This window comes from Uloborus diversus, chromosome 2 (genome assembly GCF_026930045.1).
Source record: "Uloborus diversus isolate 005 chromosome 2, Udiv.v.3.1, whole genome shotgun sequence".
NCBI classification, from domain to species: domain Eukaryota; kingdom Metazoa; phylum Arthropoda; class Arachnida; order Araneae; family Uloboridae; genus Uloborus; species Uloborus diversus.
Genome location: NC_072732.1, coordinates 97,503,211 through 97,527,597, shown reverse-complemented (window position 1 = coordinate 97,527,597; position 24,387 = coordinate 97,503,211). Strand labels below are relative to the sequence as shown.

The window sequence follows — 24,387 nt, the reverse complement described above, 5'->3', positions numbered from 1 at the left end:
CAACCGGGACTACCACAATGCAGTAAACTAAAATATTTTTGAAAATACCACCAATAACATTAATTGAGGCAGTGAAAAGCAAAGGGATGTAAGTGGCAAAATTCAAAATTTGGAGATAATCAGTACACACGACAGGTGAACCTCTTCTCTGTCTTGGGGCAAGAGTTGGTACTAGTAGCCTTGGTAGTTGCTGCTATACAACATGATTTGGAATAACTTTTCAATGAAAGCCTACCAAGGACCTTATCTTTAAACATGTTTTACTCAAAACTTGAAAATATCCACTTACATCCCTTTGCTTCTCACTGCCTCAATTGATGATACCCCTATCGAAAAATAATTATTCGATAACAAATCTCCCATTCATCGTCTGAAAGTTAAATATAAGCACAATGTTTTCACTTAACAAAGTATAAGAACAAATCATTTCTCCAATATGAAAATGAAAATAGTTCATTTAAAAATAAAAAATAAAAAGATTTCTTTTATACAGCTCTTGTTAACAAAATATGGAACAGAAACTGCCGTGTAGTATGAAATCGTGAAACATGAAGACTCAAAAAAAAAAAAAAAAGAGTGCTATCAGGCTTGTAGTCAATTACGAGGGAATGTAATCGATTACGATTATGATTACGGGAACAATAAAAGGGGGATTACAGTTACGATTATAATTCTCTGGCAAAACGTTATTACGATTACAGCAACTATCCGATTATGTAGAAAATGTAATCGATTACGATTATAATATGCCGATTATGATTTTAATTACGATTACAGACTTATATTATAATGTATATATATCACTCATTTGCATCAACAACGTGATAGTTGAAAATTATGATTTTAGATTTGATATTAAAGAGATAATTGCAACTACCGTGTAGTATTAACTTAAAGATTATTTATTTTGTATTATTGCGCTGTTGCAGGGAAAGAGCAATATATTAAAGATAAAAAAAACTCTAGAAAATTCAAATTGCGTACATTACACAATGCTACAATGACTGTACAGGTATAGGCCCACTCTTATTCAAATGGATACACAGTGCATAAAGTTTTTAACTCGGCCGTTCATTATTTTGCCATTGCAGTAGTTCTGCCTTAGTCCTGGCTTAAGGGCAATGACTTACTGCTAAACTGCTCAACATTTTATAGCTTATTATTTCTGAAAATTGTATGGTATATTTCAGCATTGTATTCTCAATTATTAAGTATATTATCAGTTAATTTAATGCGCAGCTATTTTTTTAAAAAAAAAGAACCTTGTAAAGGCCTTTATGCAGAAAAAATGCAATGTAATAAAATACGCAGAAAGTGTAACTAAATAACGGAACTAAACAATTGAAAATCAGAAAAAAGGAATTAAATGCATTTAAGTGTAATTAATGCTTCAAAGATGTCTGGTTTTCTTTTTTTTTTCTCTCTCTCATTCTTTGAGAAGTGAAAAAAATTCCAGCAATGCTAAACAATCGTTGAACTGGAGCAGATGACGCAGAGGTGAAAAAATACTTGGGTAGTATTATTTTTAGCAAAAGGATACTTATGAGTATTAGATCCCTACAATTCTAAGGATCAGTTTTATGATCATTTGATAAGCTATTTGCATACGCTTTGATTTCATTTTTGAATCACTCACGTACTGTATAAATTGCACTTTTACAAGCGCTAAAAGGTTTTAACTTAACACTCATAAAAAATAAGAAAAAATAAGATTGGACATAACATGTTTTGCTATGATTTCCACTTTTTTGTCATACAGCTTTTTTTTTTTTTTTTGCATAAATAAGTATTTTATAATGATATTTATACATCACAGTTTTAATTCAACAGTGAAGTGCAATTTTTCTCACTTTAAAAATGTAGCTGAAAAGATAATTTAAGTTCAAAATTTGTGTTAATTCCTTGATACAATAAAACGAAAACAAATTTTATAAAATCTGTCAATGCAAACTTTTTACTTTCATACATACTCATTAATTAGAGATAATATCAGTTGTAAACATATAAACATATATTTAACACTAGAACGACTGACATTTTCTGTATACCTAGAAAGACTGAAGGGGCCAGTGTGGCCCCTACCCACTTTTGGAGTGAATTCTTTTAAAAATTCTTCCTGAGGGAGTCCACATGCCTGATACACCTTCTTTCACGACTAAAGAAAAACTTAGTACTTAATTATTTTTAGTTTTTCTCTCTATACTGGGCAAAAGTTTGAATTAGTTTTCCTTTCTAAGAGCAACGGCTACCGTTAGGATTGTAAGCAGTCGGTACTGTTTATAGCATTTGGATATCCAATCGGCTGCGTAAAGAGGAAGTTACAGGTTAAACTAGAGTGAATGGCATTTTTTTATGCTACAGCAATTAGGAGAAAGGAAAAAAATAAATTTTTTAATTGTCAAAATGCTTAGGGGCCACTGTGGCCCCTCCCGTCTTTCTAGGTATAAGGATAAAAATTAACGGTACTATGAGGCGAATGATTAAATGATTAAACGAGCATTCAAATAGTGTCATATAACGAAAAGTCAGAACATTGCATTAAGTTCCGTTAGATATTATCCGAGTTATTAAACAAAAAACGACGCGAGGGGCCACACAGGCCCCTCCGTCTTTCTAGTGTTAAGATGAAACTATGCGAGGATCTTATTCACCAGGGTTTAGATTAGATGTCATGTAGCAAAAAATAAATGCAATACGTGTAAAGGCAAGAATACTTAAAGAATCACTGAAACACAAATGCGAATTCGGTTTTCTTTTGACAAAATCTTTTTTCAGTCATTCACTACTTTCTCATGAGAGTATAAAAAACCAAAAGCTTTTTGTTGCGCAAAACTTAGTTGTACTTTTGATATCATTGTACTTCTCTGCTAAAATACGATTTTGAGGCGGCAATGTGCTTCGCTTGATTGCCTAACATTGACAGATGAAAGGGAAACTGATGAATGACCAATTGTAAGGATTTGGGAAAACGTTCCTAAGAAGCCCTGAAATGCAAAAGCGCCCACAGGGTACTAATTGTTTAAAACACTTAGATGGGGCTCGATTTATGACTCTCGTTTGCAAACAGGGACGAGTGGGGACGAGCACTGAATAGTCGTTTAAAGAAAGAAGTTTTTTTTCTATGTTACTATTGAGCTATATTATCTATTCAAACATTAATAAAAGGGAGGCTTAAACGTTTTCTCTTTTAGAATGTCAAAATTACACGATTACAAGGGGGAAATTACGGATTATTTTACTTAGATTACAGTTACGATTACGCATGAAAATCCTGGTTATGATTTCGATTACGATTACGGCAATGTCCTATCGACAGATTATGATTATGATTACACAAAAACGTAATCGATTACTCAGATTACGATTACGTAATCGGCGATTACTCCAAGCCTGAATGCTATACGTTCCGACAACTCATTAAAAACAAGATTTTTTATTAATTCCGTCTAAGAATTTTATAATTTTTTTTTTTCAAAACATAAAAGAATACATTATCGAAAAACGAAAAAATAAATATTTTCATTTAATGACCGAACTTTGTTCGATGTACGTATATTAAAACCTTTATATCACTGTTCAGCACAAATCAAGCAAGAAAGTTTTCTCTTGAGCGATATCACCTTCTTTTCATCAGTTAAAACAATATTTTGAAAAATTGAAAACAACAAATATATTTTTTTATGCAAGAAGAACATAAGTTAGTTTATGTGAATCGAAATCTTTCTGCCAAAATATTTTAAGCATCAAGTTTCAATAAATTCCGACTACTACTACTACTTTTCAACTGAGAAAATTAAAAATTCCAGTTAATTTGATTGTTTTTCGTATAAGGCTTAAAAAGACAAACTAACGTAGAAAAAGAGTAGTAACTAAAATTTCCCCAATGATAAAATTTCGAATTTGTGAATAGTAAAAAAAAGAAATTAAATTTAGATAGAGTTTTGTACATACCTTACAAAGGCTTCTAATTTTATGCAGAAGTGCATAAATAAAAATAACGATAAAAAAATATGAACCGATGTATCAACAAACGATATAATGTAAAACGATAAAATTACGATAAACAATTTAGAATGAATGTAACACAACTAGATCTAAGTAATCATTTATATCAAAGATGAAATCGTTTGTCGCAAATAACTTCAAACAAACGAACAAAAATTATTAATAATAATAATAATAAAGTAAACCGCATTCAATTTACTGAAGCAACCATCGTCAACATGAAATAAACGACGTAATTTTGTCAATTCGCAACTCCAATAAACTATAGGGGGAGCTGCAGCCACAGTCTAATGGTGGATGAAAAAGGTAAAACAAACAAATGCCGAAACTTATAACTTGTTTTGACGCTTAGTGAATGACAGTAATTTTTTCATCGTGTTTGTGGGAAATTTTCTTTTTTATTCTTCTGAAATTACATTACACCATAAACTGTCCGAAGCCTGTAATTTACCATAAAGAAACCACGTGGAATGGAATGTTTTACCTTTTTCTTTAGTATTGTTTATCACCGCAAGGTAGTGTATTCGAGCTCTGGAGTTGCAAACATTAAGTATATAGTGGTTAATTCTGTTTTTGACTTGTATTACTATTATATTCTATTGCCTTGAAATAAAAAAAAAATCCATTAATATATTCAAATTCAAAATCCGTTCAGAAAAAAAAAATCAGATTTTTAAAATTCAGAAATTGATTTAGAAACTAGCGTTGTACAACACGTTGTTTTCTCACGGGATATTTTGAAAAATATATCTGGCGGGGAAGGGAGTAAGATTACGAGACATATGTCTTACATTCTCTCCTGAACAAATAATGAAAGATTTAGTGAAACATTCCGTTTAAAATAAGGAAAATCGTTCTTAAAAATTCCCGATAGTAATTAGAACAAGTGTCACTGAAAATCCTCAACAGAATAAGAGCAGCACAGTCCGTAAAAATTCTTAGTAAAATAAAAATTTTCATTAAAGATTAAGTTGACGTTAAATAACATCAACTTAATTGACTTTAGATGTCAATTTAGTTATTAAATAATTCAACTCCAACTAACTGCTTAAAAATGTGTTTCAACTGCATTGCTTTTAAACCAGCAAGCGATTTGATTTTATCAACTTTATATCCACTTACTGTAAGGAACAATGCTTCTTTTCACAAGGCTTCAATTTTCGCGAGCCCGCCATATTCGTGAAAATTTTAGCCGCTCGAAATATTTCAACTTTATATATATATTATATATTCAACTTTCGGTTCGATCCGTCAAGAATTCGTCTCGCGAAATAACCGATACCTTCACCTTCGCAAAAATTACGGCCAGTGAAAATTTTGCAGTATTAACAAATTATTAAAAGATTATATAATGTTTTATGTGTCACACATATAGGCAAAGTAGCAAAACAATGAAAAAAATAAATCAGGTTAAAATCAATACGCGATTTCCCCTCTCAATTTAAAAGACTCATTTCAACAGGAAATTAAGACTTGCGGACAACACCTTAAAATCCGCTTTTTGGCATGATCCGTCAGCTGAATATTATTTCGGAAGAAAATGCGAACGGAAATAGAATATTTGAGCAGACAAGAGGTCCAGCCGCTTCTCATATTCCGGGAAAAAGTCATAAATATTCCATAAAGCGAAGAGCATCGGAATGGCAGTCTGTTTTGATATGCGCGCCATTTGTTTTCCTTTTTTCTTTCAAGTTTTTATTTTCATTTGGCAACGGATAAAAACAAGCAAAAGGTTTTACAGAGTGACTTGGAAGTAAGTACCTTACAAATGGGCTTCTTCCTCAATTTGCAGATCGTGCTCTTGACGTCGTTTGAGAAATTCTGCCCCGCCCAAAACAATAAATTCAAAGGGAATGATCCAACAAAAGGAACTATTTTAATCGAATTTCCGTTTTGGAAAAGAGAGAAAATGCATATAATGGGAGACACTGATTAATATCTGATACTTGGAAGAAAAAAACGGGAGTCCATAAATCATAGAAACCCCATGTCCGATTCAAATGCCGAAATTGTAAGAAAAAAAACTGATCACATGTCCTCGTTTTCCTTTCATCATAAGTTGAGAAACAGAACTCAGTGGCATCATCATTAGTAATATTGTTGATTGTGAACTAAACTTGCTAATTTCAGCACAGTTATGAAAACAAAATTTAAAAATGTTTTTTCCGAAATTGTTTCAGAGGAGAAAAATTAATCACAGAGACCATCAGAGACCTAAAATTCAATTATTTGAAAACTGGTTAAATGTAATTATCTAACCTATCCCCCCTTAAAAAAACCCTCAGAAATTAGTATTAGGTCTATTAAAAACAAATAATCATAACTTTATCGTTATATAAACAAATAATTTATTAATTTAAAAAAAAAAAACGAGAAGCAAGAAGAACGAAAGAGCACATTCATCCAGTGGCGTACTTAGCACGGGGTTCGGAGTGATAATTTATGATATCTCCCCTCCCCTAGCCCCCGCAAAAAAAAAAAAAAAAAAAAAAAAAAAAAAAAACACGTTCTATGTAAGAATTTACCCTGAACGTATATATGTGCTTCGTTTTCGCTGAAAACATTTTTTTTTCATTGTTTTTAATTCATTCGTTTTTAATAAATTTAAATTTTTTATTCGTATTTGAAATATACGAGAGCTGTTCAATGAGTAATAAGACTAAATTTATAAAAAATACAGAACAACTTGAATCGTCAAAATTTACACGGTTTTCTTTTAAGAATAACATCTGTGGGACTAAATGCATTCATTCCAACGTCCTGTCCACTTCTTAAAAACTTGTGAACGTTAAGTTTGCGAGAGCATGAAGAGTTTAGACATGCTTTGTTGCTTTCAAAATGTTTGCCTCGTAATGGATTCTTAAGTTATGGCAACAGCCAGAAATCACTGATGTAAAATAATTCTGCGATTCCCTTTGATGATAATAGCAGTATTGTTAATCATTGTCTCTGTGATGGACATGGAAGGTTGTCCTTCGCGTTCAATATCTTCCGTATTTTGCCTGTCTTCCTTAAAAGCTTTATGCTAGCAAAAAGTACTGACTCTAAACAATGCTTCATCGTTGAAAACTTCACGCATCATATCAAAGATCTCCGATGATGATTTTTGCAGACGAAAATCAACTTTTATCGCATAACTTTGTTTCAACGACGCTCCGTTTTGACAAGTGGCTGCGTCTTGTAGGCGCCCGCCAACAGGCTTCAGTTCTATCACGTGATACTCAGGAACACGAATCTGTACGCGTCTACTGTAAGTAACTATTGCTAATACAGACAACAAACAGTTTTCATGTCACTGGCATGAAAGCTCGCATAACTTTGTTCCAATTGTTAAATTTTATCGCGTAACTTTGTTCCAACGACGCTTCCGTTTTGACAAGTGGCTGCAACAGGCTTCAGTTCTATCACGTGATACTCAGGAACATGAGTCTGTACGCGTCTACTATAAGTAACTATTGCTAATACAGACAACAAACATTTTTCATGCCACTGGCATGAAAGCTCGCATAACTTTGTTCCAATTGTTAAATTTTATCGCATAACTTTGTTCCAACGACGCTTCCGTTTTGACAAGTGGCTGCGTCTTGTAGGCGCCCGCCAAGAGGGTTCAGTTCTATCACGTGATACTCAGGAACATGAGTCGGTACTCGCCTACTATAGGTAACTGTTGCTAATACAGACAACAAACATTTTTCATGCCACAGAAATTAACATTCCGATGAGTGGTTTCGCGGCAGTAAAATTTGTCTTATTTCTTGTAGGCGCTCGTCAACAAGCTTCAGTTCAATCACGTGATACTCAGGAACATGGGTCGGTACGCGAAAATTATCGGTAGCTTTTGTTAATACAGACAACAGACATTTTTCCTGTCACAGGAATTAAACATTCCGATGAGTGGTTTCGCGTAAAATTAGTCTTATTACTTATTGAACAGCCTACGCATTATTATCCACTCTTTCGATCTCAGATTCATTTACGGGATCAGTTTTTTCTGTAGAATTGTTAGAATTTTTAAAAATCTCTTTTATTTTTTTAAAAATTTTGTGTTTGAGGGGAACGGATGCGTACACAAATCTCGCCGTTGGGCGAGATGGGTGCCCCAACTCGCCCAACCAACCCGCCGTAAGAATCTACGTATGTGTAGTAAATTAAAATCCAACAATATTTATCTTTATCCACGTTAATACTTTATTAGTTCGTTTGCTTATTTTTTACATACCTCTTTCATCATATGAGAGAGACATATTTTGTTTTTAGAAATCAGCTTAAAATGTTATGTTTGACATAATTTGCTGCAAAGTTGATGTCGGTAAACGGGAAAGTAGGCTTGTTTGGTTTTGAACGGAACTTTTTTTTTTTTTTTTTTCGGCTCAACAATTAACATAAATGGTTTAACTAGCTCAACAATTTTTTTGAAATTTTAGCCCTAAATAATGTTCATGTACAGAAAAATACAATGAAAAATTGCGTCCAATTTGTCCCCACGTGACCACCCTCCTCCGGGGGGGGGGGGGTAATACAGCAGTTATTCTTCGAACGCAACATTGTTTTGCTGTCGCGTAAGGAAAAGAAACCAAAGAAAGCATTTGCCACTTGCGTCAAAATGTTCCGCCAAAAAACCATTTTTTGTTTAAACTTTCGTGTAAAGTGACATAAAAAAGAGGGCTACTACATAACACTCGTCTTACGAGAGCAGAAAAAAGGAAAAATCTATGAATCACAGTCAGACACTTGAGCTCTTGAAGAGCGTGATGCAAGCAAGCAATCAACAGCTTGGGAAGGCGGAGGAAATCTTTTGAACAGGATTTGTGGCTTTTTCTTTTTTTTCTGCATCTGTCTCAAATCAGCTTTAAATATTACTTTAGTCAGACTAGTTTTTCGCCATCCAAACAGTTTGAAAGTTTTGAGTAGTATCTTTTATTTATTATTATTATTATTTTTTTTCAATTTTGTTTAAAAAATATCAAAATTAATGATGATGATAATGTTCTATATTACTTTTGAAGTTGCGAATGATGTCGCAAATTTATTGTTATATATGTAGGTACAATTTTTTTTTTGCACACTGAATTGAAGAAGGAATTTTTTATCTTCTTGTTTTCGCACTCAAACAGAAAATGAAAGAATTTAAAAAATCATATTATATTCTTTAAAACGTTAACCCCCCCCCCCCCCCCCTTTTTTTTTTCTCGGATAAGAGTAATGGATATTCACACAACTTCTTATTTATTTTCTTACACAGTGTTTCATAGAATAAAATGATTTATTTATCGTTTTTTAAATAGGATAACTTTTTTCCAACGTTTTAAATGTAATATGACAGGGTTAACCATTCCGCGAGTTAAAAAAAAAAAAAAAAAATCGCCTGGAAAAAAAACAATAACTAAATATTAAAAGAAAAAGCTAATAAAAATTTTCGTTGAGATTCCAAAACATGGTTTAAAGTTCAAAAATTTAGTTATCAGAAATGATAATTAAGCATGAAGTAAAAACCGCAATGATGGATCCTAGACATACCACAAAATGCTTGACACTTTTCTCCAAGATTTAATTTAAAATATCTCCAACATATAATAAGGTTTATGCACGTCCGTTTGAAGTAGTTTTTGACTGTTATATAGCTTCTTAAATTTTTCTGGCAATAAAATTTCAGTTATGACAATAATACGAAACATTTCTGTATTTTAAAGCGTCATTTTCATTGTTTCAGAGTTCAGGGGTTCTCAAACTTGGTGTCGCGGCACCCTGGGGTGCCATAGTAATGAGGCAAAGGGTGCTGTTAAGTGTCCATGGTGTCCATATATAGTGTGTGTGCCAAATAAGGCCATGGAAACCAATATAGCCAACACCCTATTTTTGATGTAGCATAATAAAGATTCGCTACATCGTGTCTTCATCGTCATCATAAATCCTGACTGATGATTAAGCCATTTCAACTAGCAGTTTTTGATTACCAAGCAACAATGTAGCAAAAGTTATTACAGAAGAGAGCTGTCAAAACTATCTTACCTTATTTTACGGTAGGTTTTGTTTCTTCGTGGTTCACTCTAGTTTACTAGCATTAAAAAAAATGTTTATTGTTCTTGAAGCCTAGTTTATGTAGAAGACGAATTCAAAGAGAAAAATGTCCATGTGTTCCGTCATTTTTTTCTGTGTATTGATAACCTAGAAAAGCAAATTTTCATCCAGTAAAGATATCTGATAAATAAGCAAAAGCTGGTGCCACTTCAGTTATAAATGAGCGTGATGTTTGGTTACGAACATAAGGATGGCTCATTTAGCGCACTTACTTTATGTAATAGAGATTGGCAAGGGCGAGAAAATTCTAATTCGTCAAACGTTGCCATGAATAGAAAAAGTTTGAGAACCCCTAGAGAATTGCATATTGACCGCATTATTCCCATCTCCCGTTCTTCTATCTCCTTTTTACGAAGCAAAAGTCTTTGATCAAGTCTACGTCCAAGTAGACCGTTAAAATGAGTCTGTAATTTTATTTCAGCTGTATCAATCTGTGGGTGTAAGATCTGAGGGGTGATCTTTTACAGATGTTCTATTTCATTGACATGTTATGTTTCAGGACAAATTCACATTAAAGCTGAGAGAGAAATTTTTGTAAAGATAACTGATGTTTAAGCATCTAACTCATTTTTGCAGCGGAGGTTCAAGACCCTACTCCCAGGTCCATCACTCAGGGGCTCAATTGCTGCCCTGGTTTTGAAAAACTAATATTTTTACATTTGAGTGAACGTGGTTCTTGTTACTTTCCGATACAATTTGCATTAAGTATGCACACTTTGTCCCAGCCCCCCCCCCCCCCCCGCGAAAAGTTATGTAAGTATAAATTTATTATAGGACTGGAAAGTTCAAAGTAGGTCATTTTTATTACTCACTTTTATACATTAAAACGTTGAGTAAGATTGTTATTAAAACCATGCTTTACTCCTTAACCATTACTATACCCAAATTCCCCCATCCATGGGGTACTTTGGGTATAGTGAAACTTATGTTTGCCATTAATATGCAAATGGGTCTATCAACATGTAATTTGTAGAAAACTGTTCTAGAAATTCATAATGCTAAGCTGAAAAAAGAAAAAGAAAAATATATGTACGTATAAATTTATTTCAGGACTAGAAAGTTCAAAGTAGGTTATTTTTATACCCAAATTACCCCGACAGACCCTATTTAGTACTCTTAAATAAATTAAATTTCCATCTATGATGCTACAAAAATTTTAAAGACAACTCGTAAATTTCAAAGTGCGCGTTATACGATAAAATTTTACTAATGAGCTTTTTTCCTACTCAGTATTTCCTTTTCCGGATGAATAGTAAATCTGCTTCCCGCTTCCGCGATCTGACTGGAAAATGCCTTACCTAGCTCAGCTATGTCGCATTCGGACTAAAATCTTCAGAGACTTCTCATCGATGAATGAAAATTTACATAAAGAGCATGCCGAAAACGAATGTAGTCATAAAGCAAAATAATGGAAGGAATACTATGTTAATACATAGTTGTCCCAAAATGACACGTATTATAGTAATTGAGGAAAAAAAACTTGCCTCTTAAACAATTATTTGATTTTGCTATACAATAACTCGTGTAAAAAATGTATAAAAACAAGAAAGAAGGTCAGTTAGAAAACAGGATCGTGATTTCGAATTTTTCCAGCGGGAGGGGGGTGGAAAAGGTGTTTTTTCAATGCAAATTTTATTTTAAAATAACAAAAAATCATGCCCTCATACATAAAAACATTAATTTTTCAAAGCAAAGGGCTTTTGACCCCCCCGCCTCCCCTCCTAAACGTCGGGTCTGTTGAAAAGCGACAGGCTCATTCTGAAATGAAATTTTAAGTTTATGTAACCGGTGAACCAGGGGTGCCCCCTCCCTAAGAGCAAGAGCGTGCCCCCTTAAAGATTGCAGCAAAGACCCCCAAAAAGAAAAAAAACGACCCTCAAAACACCCCCTCCCTAAAAAATTTCAATGGCGCAATCTGCGCCAGCAGACCCCCTTCCTCCTTTTGTGGACACCCCTGCGGTGAACAAAGCATTGCAATCGAAATACCCAATTTTATGCAATATGAAATACCAACTAAAAATATTTTATGTCACTCAAATCCTCTACTATGCTTTAAATACTGCAGTAATTTCGCTTGTTTCATACAACAGAGAGATAACGCGATTTGACTGAATATTGAATTAATCTTCTGGAATGTTTTGCAAGATGATTCCAAAACATTAATATATAAAATTTCTGATACACTTTCAAGCAACTTGTGGGCTTCTGTAATGATTCTTCATTGTCTCGTCGCTTTCTCTCTCTTTTCGTAATTCATAATAGGCAAATTGAGGGTGAATACTGATTTGAAATAGTATAGGAAAAAACATTTCACATTTTTATCAGTTATTGCAAATCTAAACGTTATACTACAATCGTCTGGGATATTGAACTTTTTTTAATACATTGTAATGGTTATTCCATATAACTATGCCACTGTTTCCCAAAGTATGACATTTTTACCGACCCCTAGGGCAAAATTGCCTAACCTACGGCCCGCGAGATTTGATCCATATGGCTCGATGTTATGTTCAATTTTGTGAATCGAAAACCATGCTCAGGAAATTTGCAAATCAACTTATCACCTTCATGTGGTATTTTCAGAATAATTATTACAGAACAATAAAAACAAGGTTTTTTTTTAGACGAGGGAGGGGTCCAGTTTTTACAGAACAAGTCCTAAAATAAATCATGATTCTTTCACTTTCATATCTATAAATTTGATTTTTCTGCATTTGTAGGCATCAGGCCAAAAGAAAAAAATAGGCTTCTGATGTGAAAACCTTATCTCAAGGTCCAATTAACAACCAGAGATCCTAATTATGATTATCAGTTGTCATCATAAACACAATTCCATCCTTATCATTAAGAATGTTTATAACAATGCTCATTTATTTTATTTATGTTTCATTATGTTTGTGTGTTGCGTTATCCTTTACAGTTACTTTATTTATCGTCCACAAAAAGAAAATAAAAACTAACATATTGATTATTAGTAAACGGGTCGTCGCACGCTTGATATCACGCTTTGAGAGGTGTGGGTACGTGAAATTGTGACTTGAGGAGGGAGTAACAAGAAGCGTGATATCACACACTTTTGGCTGAAAGCTAAACTTTTTTAAAAAAAATGTATAGGTTTATGCAACATTGCATGACATATGACAAGGGGAAGGCAGGAGGTAAGGTGAAGTGTGACACTTCGTGCTAAAGGAATTGAGGGGAAAGGGGGGGGGACAAATACGTTAAAAAACAAAAACTTGTCATTTTATGAACAGCTTCAAAGCGTACGCTTCCCTCCCCCCCCCAATTAGTACTTAATCTTACAGAAATTACAGAAACGGTACACAGATGTCGAAAGTTGGGGGAACACTATCGTACTGGCCCAAAAAATGACAAAAAAAAAAAAAAAAAAAACGAGAATAAAGCATTAAAAAGTGTTATTTAAAATAAAACAAACACTTAAGATGCTTCCAACAAATGATGTAACGCTTTGAAAGATGGGGGGGGGGGGAGTTGGTGAAATTGTGACAAGAAGTGTGATTTCACGCATTTTTTAATTAGAATAGTTTAATAAAAAATAGCGTGACATGAGACAAAGAGGGGAGGAGAGGGTATGGTTCAGTGTGACACTTTGTGACAAAGAAGGGATGTCAAAAAAGTTGAAAAGAAGTGTGACATTATTTATGGACAGATCCTAATTACATTTTTAAAATCATAATTTAATCAAATGATTTCAATTTATTATTCAGTATTCGATAGGTAATAAATTTGTGCAACTTAGAGCATGAAACAATTAAATATTTTTCTAAAAGCTTGCTTTTCTCTATTTGTTCCCCCCCCCCCCCACACTCAACAAAAAACCCCTAAAATCATGACTGTACAAGGATGAAACAAGCAATAAGGGAAAACTAAAATGCGAATTAAAAAACTTTCAAACGATTTTCAACTTTGTTTCATTATTCATTAATTAAAAAGTTTTTTAAAAAAATACATAATTCTCCAGAAAAATCGGATGGAACAATAAAATTCAAATATTGTGATTGTGCCTCTTTTGAGTGCAGCAAGCACTAAAAGGAAGATACAAAAAAATTTTTACTGCTCTAGTCCCCACTTCGTACATTTAATGGAACTCCTAACTTTTGACATTTTAATCGCGTTAAAAAACAGATAAACTTTAATTACATAAAATATTTCTATTTTCAACTGAAAATAAAACCGATCTCTTATTTGCCAAATATAATGGTTTCCAATCACGATTTGATTTATGTTGGTAACGGTTTCGTACATAGCAGCAAAGAAAACTGAAGTTAATTTTCATTGATTAAAAAAAAAATCTTTTTATAACGACATTGCATATTTAATTTTATTTGTATTTATTAATAAGTAATAAATTATTTAAAATTTTCTAAAAACAACAATTAAGCTCAGAAGCATTAACCCCCAAATTGGTAACAGCTTTACTAGTCCTAGACTCTCCGAATGACTCGACTTTATGCGACTAAACTTGCTTTAGCGACTAAAATGAAACCTGTTAACTGTAATTCAAAATATTTAAAACTATAATTTAATTTTTTGGGAGTGTTGACTTTAGCAGGGAATCCCACTAGTAGTGGGGGATGGCGAAGACTGCGAGATTGAAATTTTTTAGGGATGAGTGTGATTTTCAGTAGTTTTTGGTTTCATTTTGGCGATTCTCGTTCTCGTGGGAGAAAAGGGGGTGCACCACCGCCTTTAAGGGGATGAGCACCCATGATTTAAGTACCAGAAATATGTGCACTGCCCCTTTACATCATTGTATTATCCAAAAATTTGAGTTAAAATAATGAGCAAAATTTATGTTTACCTTTATTATTGCAATTTTTTAATTAAATTATACTTTAAAAAGAATTAGCTATGTCCTGATTTGCTATCAGAATAAGTTGTTTAATATTATCAGACATAAAAGAAAGAAGGACACATGCCTTAAATTCATCAAAATATTTAAAATCAGACAGTTATTTTTTCTGGAAGCTTGGTTTTCCAAAACTAAGCTCTTCATCATTTGACAGCTTAGAATTATGAATACAAAAAATAGCATTACTCCAAGGAATTATTACTACTGTTGTTTTGAACTTTTCCTCAGTCCCCAGGCTAGTACTTTGGATAGGGTCTGATTCACCACGCCCAGGGGTAACGTGTAAGGAATCCCCAAATTTACTTATGAAAATGTTTTAAATCTTTTAACTGTGCACCCTGGAAAAACTAGGAATGACGGGCTTGAAAAATTTTGTGGGATCATAGAGCTCTCTCCTAAGTGCTTTTAAACGCATGCTTAACATAAACCTGGAATGCCCACCAGGGAGAGGGGCCGGTCGTGGCATACATTGCGCTATTAAAATTTCTGGGAGGGGGGGTACGGGTATTTTTCTCTTTCTTTGGGTAGGCTCTCATTCTTGTGTCTTTGCGGTATTAGGGGGCGGACATGGCTGGGCCAATTTTGCACGGGAGCTCCTGCACTTCTTTTCACATTTCTGTAAACTTTTACATATTAAACGTTATTTAGGCTATCTACGCACGAAAATAAATGCTGAAGATCATAGGGCTGCCGCACTTCCTCCGTTCAAAATTAAGCCCTTCCCCTGAGAAAACAACATGTTTATCCAAATAAAAATTCTTTAGTCCAAAGTGGGTCCTTTCCTTATGAAGAACTTCATTATTTCTCTTTAAAAAATCAAGTCATTCAACATAAAATTCCTGAACGAAAAGCAAGAGCTACATTATACCAAAAAAACATTGAAAGGAAGAACTCACCCAAAAGATGAGATTGAAAATAACGACTAAATATTTCATGCAAGCATAACATCCGGCAAGGCCCATTTTGGAGTTTTTTCTTTGTTTTTTTACCCCTCCAATTGATGGATCATAAACAAAAAAGGAACTTCAAAGTTTCCCAACTCACATCCACGCTCTCCGACTTTCTTTTGTGAAGAAGTAAATGCGGGAAAGGGATCAGAAATAGAATCTTTGCGGCGCGTGCGCAGTACAGGAGAGCGCTTCCTGCGAGAAAGTAGCGAGCGCCGACAAGCGGATCTTGAGACAATTTTCCAACAGTTCATGCTAGATTTTAACTAAAACCCTCTCTCTCTCTCTTTCTTTTCCTTTTATGTTTTCCGGTAGCAATGAAACTTTTTTTGGAATAAAACAGGGGTGCTGGAAGTAGTTTTTTTTTTCTTTTCTTTTCATCGATTCTCTTGAAAGTCTACTCTCCTGTACACTATGTTTGAAAACAAAAACTGGTTTTACGGTCGGTTTCTTCGAAACATTGTATGTCTGTTTTTGTTTTTACATTAAATTTTGAAATTTCAGTATTATTAGTTTGTTTAAAATATTCCCGATTAATTTTTATAAATCATTATAAAATGTACGTTTGTGACTTGTTCAAAAACGAAATTGTACTGGAAAACAGAATTCACTAACAAAAAAACATTTCTACCGACGATTTGAGCAAGAAGGATTGCGAAATCTCCATCAAAAGAGAGGGGGCGGGCCCGTCATTTCGGTGATTGGGGGGGTGCCCCCCCCCACATCTCTGGATTTTAGATACATAATTAAATCAGGCATTTTTGTACTTATTTCGTTGTTTTACCCTACAAAATGTGCTGAACACACACCCTCCCACCCTATAAAGCTTCGAAATGACGGCCCTGGAGGAAGGGGAGAATTTTCGAGTCAACGAATATGTATAAAAGAATTTTGCATACTTGGGTCCACCTTAGTGGTGCTCTGAAAACGGCAGCCGTGCCTCTCTGCCTTAAACCGAGAAGCTTTGTCAACTCAGGATAACCGACTTTTTGTTTGGAACATTTTCCTAGGAACATTTATGGCATATTCTTTTCATTTATTATATAAGATTAAAAATGTATGAGAAGCAAATTATTGAGTTGAATTGTAACAAAAAAAACTGAATACGAGAATGAAATTTCCGATCTGAACAGGCAAAATAAATTAAAAAATAAACAAATAAATTAAATCGAAAAGTTTTAGAAAATTCAACTAAAATGGCTAATTTTAAGTTTTTTAGTAAAATGTTTTTTCTTTACTTTTTCATCGTTACTAAATGAAAGAAAGATAACTTAATGTAAAAAAACACCTTAATAAATGGTTCAGATCAAAAATAAAATCGTTTGCAACATTTGCTATTGGGGGAAAAACAGGCTCGTAATATTCAAAGAGAGGATAGATATTAATGAAAAATGAAGAAAGCCTTTTGAACTTTTATTTTCATATTTATTGACTTTTAAACTTTTTTAAAAATAATTTTATTGTTTTGTTTTTTATTTTATTGTTTTATTATTTAATTTTTTATTTTAATGTTTTATAATTTAAATTTACTGTTTTATTATTAGTATTATTTTTTTACTGTTATTGTTATTATTATTATCATTTTGGTTTCGTTTTTAGCGATATTTTAAAGATACATTAAGTGAAAAAGGTTTTTAAAACTTTTATGTGAAAGTGCGTTAAAACATAGCCTACCCGCATGGTATTTAGAATGATTTTGTTACTTTTTACTATTTATGTGTAATGCGAAATGTATGACATTAAACTAAAAATGCAATTTAATATTTTTCTAATAAATTTTACCAAAAAGAATGAGTAATATTCGAAATGCAAACAAAAAGAACTAATATCTTGTGATACAAGGAAAAGAAAAGAACTCCAGTTTAAAAAAAGTTATAGTTTTATTTCAACTTGGCTCAAAAGTCATAAACATCTGGAACTGCAAGCTATTAACTTTATTTTAGCGTAGATTTTCCAATAATTTTGAAATATCGAAAATTTATCATTCTAGGTACGTTTAGTGAAAAAAAATCATAAGAGGAAAAAAAACTAATAGCATGTAATAGAGCCTTCGGAGAGTAACAGTAGAACCGTCGGAGTAAAATATTTTAGTTTTTTCCACCGCTAAAATTTAATAAAGTGTTGTCTTATCTTGGCCGTAAGACTTGAACTATGCAAGTTTGATTTTTAAAAAATATGTATCAATCAACACAGAAAGTTCATAAAGTACTCTTGGTTTGCTTCAAATATTGATGATGAAATTTGAATCTAAAACGTGAAGCGTCAGTTCATTTTCCTTTAATGGGGTCGTTTCCAAAATTTTAAAAGTATTTTTTCTGAAAGAGCATGTGTAAAAATATTGGATTCGACCGTTTTTTAAACCATTTGACCAAGTTTAATATTTTTAAAAATATATTTAAATCGGTGCGCGTTCAATGCTTACGCTTCTACTGATGACATCACAAATAATGAAATTCTATTCACTGTTGCCATTCGCAGAGCATAATATTTAATTCGCTTCTTTACTCACATGTGTTGGCAATGTTATGGTTGATAGCAAGCGTAGAGCGCAATATATAACTTTCTTCTTGATTATCATTACGTGGAAACGCAGCATTCAGATGCGCCAAAGTGCATCATTTGTGACGTCATAAAGACCACGCCTTATTTTCAAAATCGGACATTTTAAAAAATTAATTTAAAATTAAGCGTTTGGAAAATGAAAGTTTTTTTTCGCTCCAAGTTATTATTATTATTATTTATTTTTTTGCTTATTCTATCAATTTCAGTTACTAAAAGTAATACTTTTGACTGAAGAAAACATCCCCATTCTCTACTTGATTTTTCTCACCGTAAAATTTGATGTTGAATAGAAATAAAAGTAGTTAATTTGATTAATCTATATACATAAATGGCTACTTCTTCGTGTTAAAGTATGTCCTGGGTAAGCTTCAAAACTACTGGACCGATTTTAACCATTTTTTTTCACCATAGATAGCTACATTATCAGGAAGCAACATAGGCTATAATTTATTTCTAAAAAACTCAGTTTAAAAAAGTTATGATGGAAAGCAGTAAATTTTATGCAATTTCCCCATTAAATGATTAAATATAAAACCCATTGTTACAAAAATTCGTTGCCTTACAAACAGCAATGTTAATAGTAATCATAATGGAAATTTTGAATCAAGGCTTCTCTGGAGTAAGCATGAAATTTATTGCTTTCTTAAGATTTTTGTCCTCATCTGTGCCAATAATCGATAACGGTGCTAAGTAAAAAGACAATTGATTTTGGTAACAGTTAGAAAATGGAAAGTGTTTATAACATAGACCATGGCCCCACTGAATGCGCTGGCGCTTACCAGGCCTTGACAATTTTTGACTTTCTTGTGTTAAACCGGGGCAACTATTTCTGCACTTGAACATGGCCACACTAGATGGAAAAACCTCAAAACTTCATATTTGCCCATTCTGACCGCAAGGAGGCGCCACAAGCCACGGTTGCATCCACCAATCAACGACAAGTTTCAAAGCTTGTTTATTTTAATTAATAAATGGAACATGTAACAAACATCAATATTTCGCAAGATGCTCAGAAATATACCGTAAAAACCAATTCGAATCGAATTAGTAAAGTTATTTAGCTGATTATTTAATGCGTAAATGGTGGATCTAAAGTTGGTTAGGCAATTTCTTTTAATTTAATTTTACATGTTCATTTATAGCTTGTGTATCATTTGATGGATTATTTTACGCTTAATGGAGAAACATAATTATTCAGAGGATTATTTTTTATTTTAATGGACTTATAGATCTTGTTTGTAGGGCTTATCGCTTCGCTTACAAGTCTTTGAAAAAGACAAAATAGTTTATGGTATCGCCACATAAATACTTCATATGTAACTTGAAGTATTCCCCGACAATAAATAAAATTGAAACTAATCGCCAGATTAAAAAATGCTTCGCTGCGTACCTATCACGGAAAATTGCCCCCCCCCCCCCCACTTTTTTTTATTTTAAGAAATGCTAGATATTTAGAGCTGCTCCTAATGCTATACTATTAGAACAAGATTATAAAAATTTGTAAGCAGATCTTAGATTCCTGCGGATACTTGACGGTATACTGTGTGAGTGTATTTTATTTTTCCAACAGAAAATTCATATCCTAATTTTCGCCTAACTTGGCGATCAAATTTCCTGCAAAGTTTCTAGTTCAAAGCTCCTTTCTCATTCATGCTTAAAGTGTAGAAAATAGTTTTTTATGACGAATTCAATGTTTACAGGATTTTACATCGCTAAATATTTTAATTTTCTTAAAAGTACAGTAAATTTGCGATACTTCGAAGTCCGATAAATCGAATATTACTATAACTCGAAATTTTTATCAAGTCTTGACAACTTATTCTTTAATTCCATTCTAATTATTCTGAATAACTCGAAGTTAACTTCTTTCAACTCGAAGTTTTTTTTCCAAGATTACTCGAAATTATTTCGAAAGAACGAAAAAAAGAAAAAGAAAAAAAAAAGAAGTGACTGTGGGAGAATAATTATTTCACCTTCACTTGCAATCCGAATTTGAAACGAATGAAGATGTGCACATTTCCTGAAGTAGAATCAGCTCTATTCAAGCGGTTCCAGCATGCTTTTGATTTTTTTCTATCAATACATTTGATTAAACTGTGCATATTGTGCTAAAAAACTTAAGTTCTGTAATTTTGTCTGTTATATGTACATATTAATTAAAGTATTCGATGGTTTTTAATATTAAAATATCAAAAACCAAAACTATCATTGAGTCAAACTTTCGATAAGTCGAAGTTTTCCGTCGGTCTTTTTACATTCGAGCTATTGCAAATCGAATGTATGTTTAAAAATATCATAGAAATGGCAAGTAAAAAAAAATCATATCATTGTTTTGCTTTTGCAAGGACAAAATAAATTTTGTTCGGAACTCTCCCCTGCTAGGATTTTACAAAATACCAACAGTGTTGATATTTTGTAAAATAATCTGTTCCCCATTTTTTTTTAAAAAATTCACAAATTCATGTGTAGATATTTGAGGAGTTTCTTTCCCTATTGCATGTATTTGTTAAATGTTAAAAATAAATTTTAAAAAATAATAATAATTTGAATTTTGGCTGCTTGATGAGTTCGAATTAAGTTATTCACGATCGTGAATTGCGATAGGATCCTACTCGTTGGGTTTCTTGTTTCTACAAATGGAATGAAATGGAAATGACCAAGAAATTTGCACCCGTCATAATATGACTGTTGATTTTTTAGAATAGGTAATACGAGGCCGTAAGAAAGATAAATATTTTATGGCCGAATCTGACCTTTATCATAAAAATTATTTACACTTTATAACAATTGAAAAATATATTGAAGTAATAGCACCCGGGATGCTATAGGTAAGGTGGGAGCCTGGGGGTGGGGATAGAACCTGAGCTAAAGCGAACGTTCTCCGGTCTGTGCGCCTTCCGATGTGTGTGTGTACACCCAAACCTGTTTTTGTGCGGACTTTTTTTTTGTTTAGTTTATAAAAATTATTTTTAAAACGAGCGAAAATTATTTATCAAACGAGTGCTTGGTAGTATCATCAAGGGTCGACAGGGGCATCCGATGGGAAGTCACTGTGACTTTCCAAAAATTTCTTAATTCGGGAAATTTTTCGGGAGTCAGCAAAATTATCATCGCTTGGTTTATTTTGATTTCGTTTAAATATAATATTTTGGGTATTTTCTACGTGATACTTTTTTTTATGCAATCCCTATCCACCGCATAAAAAAATATTTTTTAACTCAGTTGCGAAAACTTTTTAAAGCTACTGGTGAAGTTTCAAGCATTTTTTTTTACACGATTTTTTTATGCGGTCCCTATTCACCGCATAAAAAGAGGATTGGGTGTATATATATACATTTTTTTAATGCTCAAAGCGCGTAAAGCAACAGGGTCGTTTCCGAAATTTCAAGGTTTTTTTTTTTGAAAGAACATTTTTAAAATCATAGGATATGATCATTTTTTAAAATAACTTGACTAAGTTTAATATTTAAAAAAAAAAAATGCATTAATCGGTGCGCTTTCATTGTTTACGCTTCTGCCGATGACATCACAAATGATGAAATGCCATTCACTGATGCCACTCACAGAGCACAAAATTCAATTAGTTTCTTTACTCACAAGTGTTGGAAACTATATGATTGATAGTAAGCGTAGAGTGCAATATGTAATTCGCTTCTTGATCATCATAACGTAGAAACGCGGTAGACAGATGCGCCAAAGTACATCATTTGTGACGTCATAAAGACCACGCCTTATTTTCAAAATCGGACATTTAAAAAAATTAATTAAAAACTAAGCTTCGGGAAAATGAAAGTTTTTTCTAGCTCCATGTTATTTTTATTTATATTAAGAATGGCAATTGTTGACGTAAATTCCTATAACCCCCCCCCCCCTCTAATCCCCATCAGGGTCAAAAGGGGCAATGAATGACCCTCTCAAGTTTTGAAAAATGAATGTATTTACAGATTGCGGAGCGTGTTTTTTTTTTTTTTTTTCGATGTAATTTATTGAGCAGAAAAAATTCGCATGTAAATGAGCATGTAAAATTAGAAATGAGGGCTGCCTGCCATATATCATCAATCTTAGAACTGTTGTATCCAAAAAGGAAACCCCAGGGGATTTTCAATAAAAAATTTGAAAATTATTTGCAAAGCTTTCAAAAAAAAAAAAAAAAGTTTGAAAAAATATATTAAGAATTACGCATTAATATTTAAAAAAAATCATATGTTTTCTGTGTTTAGTTAAAAAAATTTATTACACGTAATTTTTGATATGATATTAAAATAACAATAAGAAATGCTCTTCACCTTTGTAATACAATGTTTTTTCAGCACTTTTTCTCTTCATTCCTTCTTTTGAAATTAAAATTTTCGTCAAATGACGTACGCCCGATAATAAGTCGAGAAATCACGTATTCACAGATGCCAACGCTCACAATCACGCCAAGTGGAAACAAAAACAGGGGTAGCCAGTGGCGCCCTCTTTGTTGCCATGAGTTTCAGCGATTGCCACGGCCGTTAAGTATTCAGTGGGGCCATGCATAGACTAATAATAAGAGTAGACCGAGCTTTCCCAGACTTGCTGATGAAAAAATTGGTTCATGGATGATACATCATGTGACTGGTGGGAGGCTTGGCGAAAACTTTGGCAGCATGGTTGCTAGATGGCAAGATTATCCATAGTTTGGCACTCTACATGTATTTTAAGACGTAATTTGTTTTTACTATAATTTTTTTCCCCAGGTACAGAGATTGAACTATTTTTCTTTTAGTTATGCATTATTTTGACATTAGTAATTAGGTTTTGATCACAGTTTTCAGTAACTTGTATTTCATTCGGATCTGCTACGTCAGCGTTGGTGTAAACGTAATGGCGTAAACGTTTTGCGTTAATCAATTTGGGCAGAAAAGCCTATTTTTTCCTATTCTGGGAGAAAGAAGGTCTTTTAAAAATATCTATAAGTTTATTACTTACAAACGAGTTTATGCATCAAACATACAATTGGAAATCAGTTACTAAATACATATATTAATTTCATAGCAGTATTAACAGTTACCACTAATTAATTGACGTAAGACAATTCATTCAACTGAAGCTGTTTTTGAAGAAAAATACAACGTAATAATGTTTCTCAGCTTTCCACATGGAACCAAAATATTGCCAGTAAAAGAATCTTGGAAACGTTTGATAAAATGTAAAAAAATCCGCTAAATAATTAGGTAAATCCATTATCAGCACAAAAACTTCTATTTATTTGTCTTTGTGCACAATTGTAAACACTCGCCAAGTTTTATTACTTATTTCGGATGAAAATGTTTTAGCATCATTTTATGGTCACCAAAAAAAAAAAAAAAAAAAAACCTCAGTATTTGGCGACAATAACTTTTTGAGGAAAATTAATAACAGACGGATTTACAAAGTAGGGAGGGGGAGCATTATCCAAGGTATCCGGCAATGAGTACCGCAAATTTGGTAACATTTTAAATCGCACCAACTGAAATTTCCCAAAATAACTGATGTAAGTATAGTGGGATTACAGGCGGCTACATTTTTTAAAACCGTTTGTGTTTCAATAGTCACATGGAGACAGACTATGTTCAAAAAAAAAAAAGAATAACTGATGAATTTTAATTTTATGAATTCTTCAAATTTTTATACGCTTAAACGTCATTTTTTCATTTCTAACTGAATACTATTTTGTTCTTTATACTTATTGCTACTTTACTCTTCTGGGTAAGGAAGAAGCTCAATTTTTAATCACGTCAAAGCGGTGTGTTTCGAGTTCTCTCAGTTAAAACAGAAAACGCGAATGAAACTAGCGATTGTTTCTCACAATTATTACTGACCCAGGCAATGCCGTGTATTTTTGCTAGTTGCTAATAAAGTACAAATATTGTTTTAAAAAAAAGATTGAAAAGTCAATAAAAAACAAACAAAAAAAAA

At 32.8% G+C, this 24,387-nt stretch overlaps 1 protein-coding gene across 1 annotated transcript in view; it reads right to left on the bottom strand.

The window, feature by feature from the left end:
* LOC129235291 (CD9 antigen-like) overlaps positions 1–16,008 on the bottom strand; it is a 126,763-nt gene extending 110,755 nt beyond the window's left edge. The window contains exon 1 of the mRNA XM_054869016.1: positions 15,853–16,008. Coding sequence (XP_054724991.1) covers positions 15,853–15,918 — 66 coding nt within the window. The 5' untranslated portion in view covers positions 15,919–16,008. The remainder of the gene's footprint in view (positions 1–15,852) is intronic.
* Positions 16,009–24,387: the final 8,379 nt, after the last annotated feature.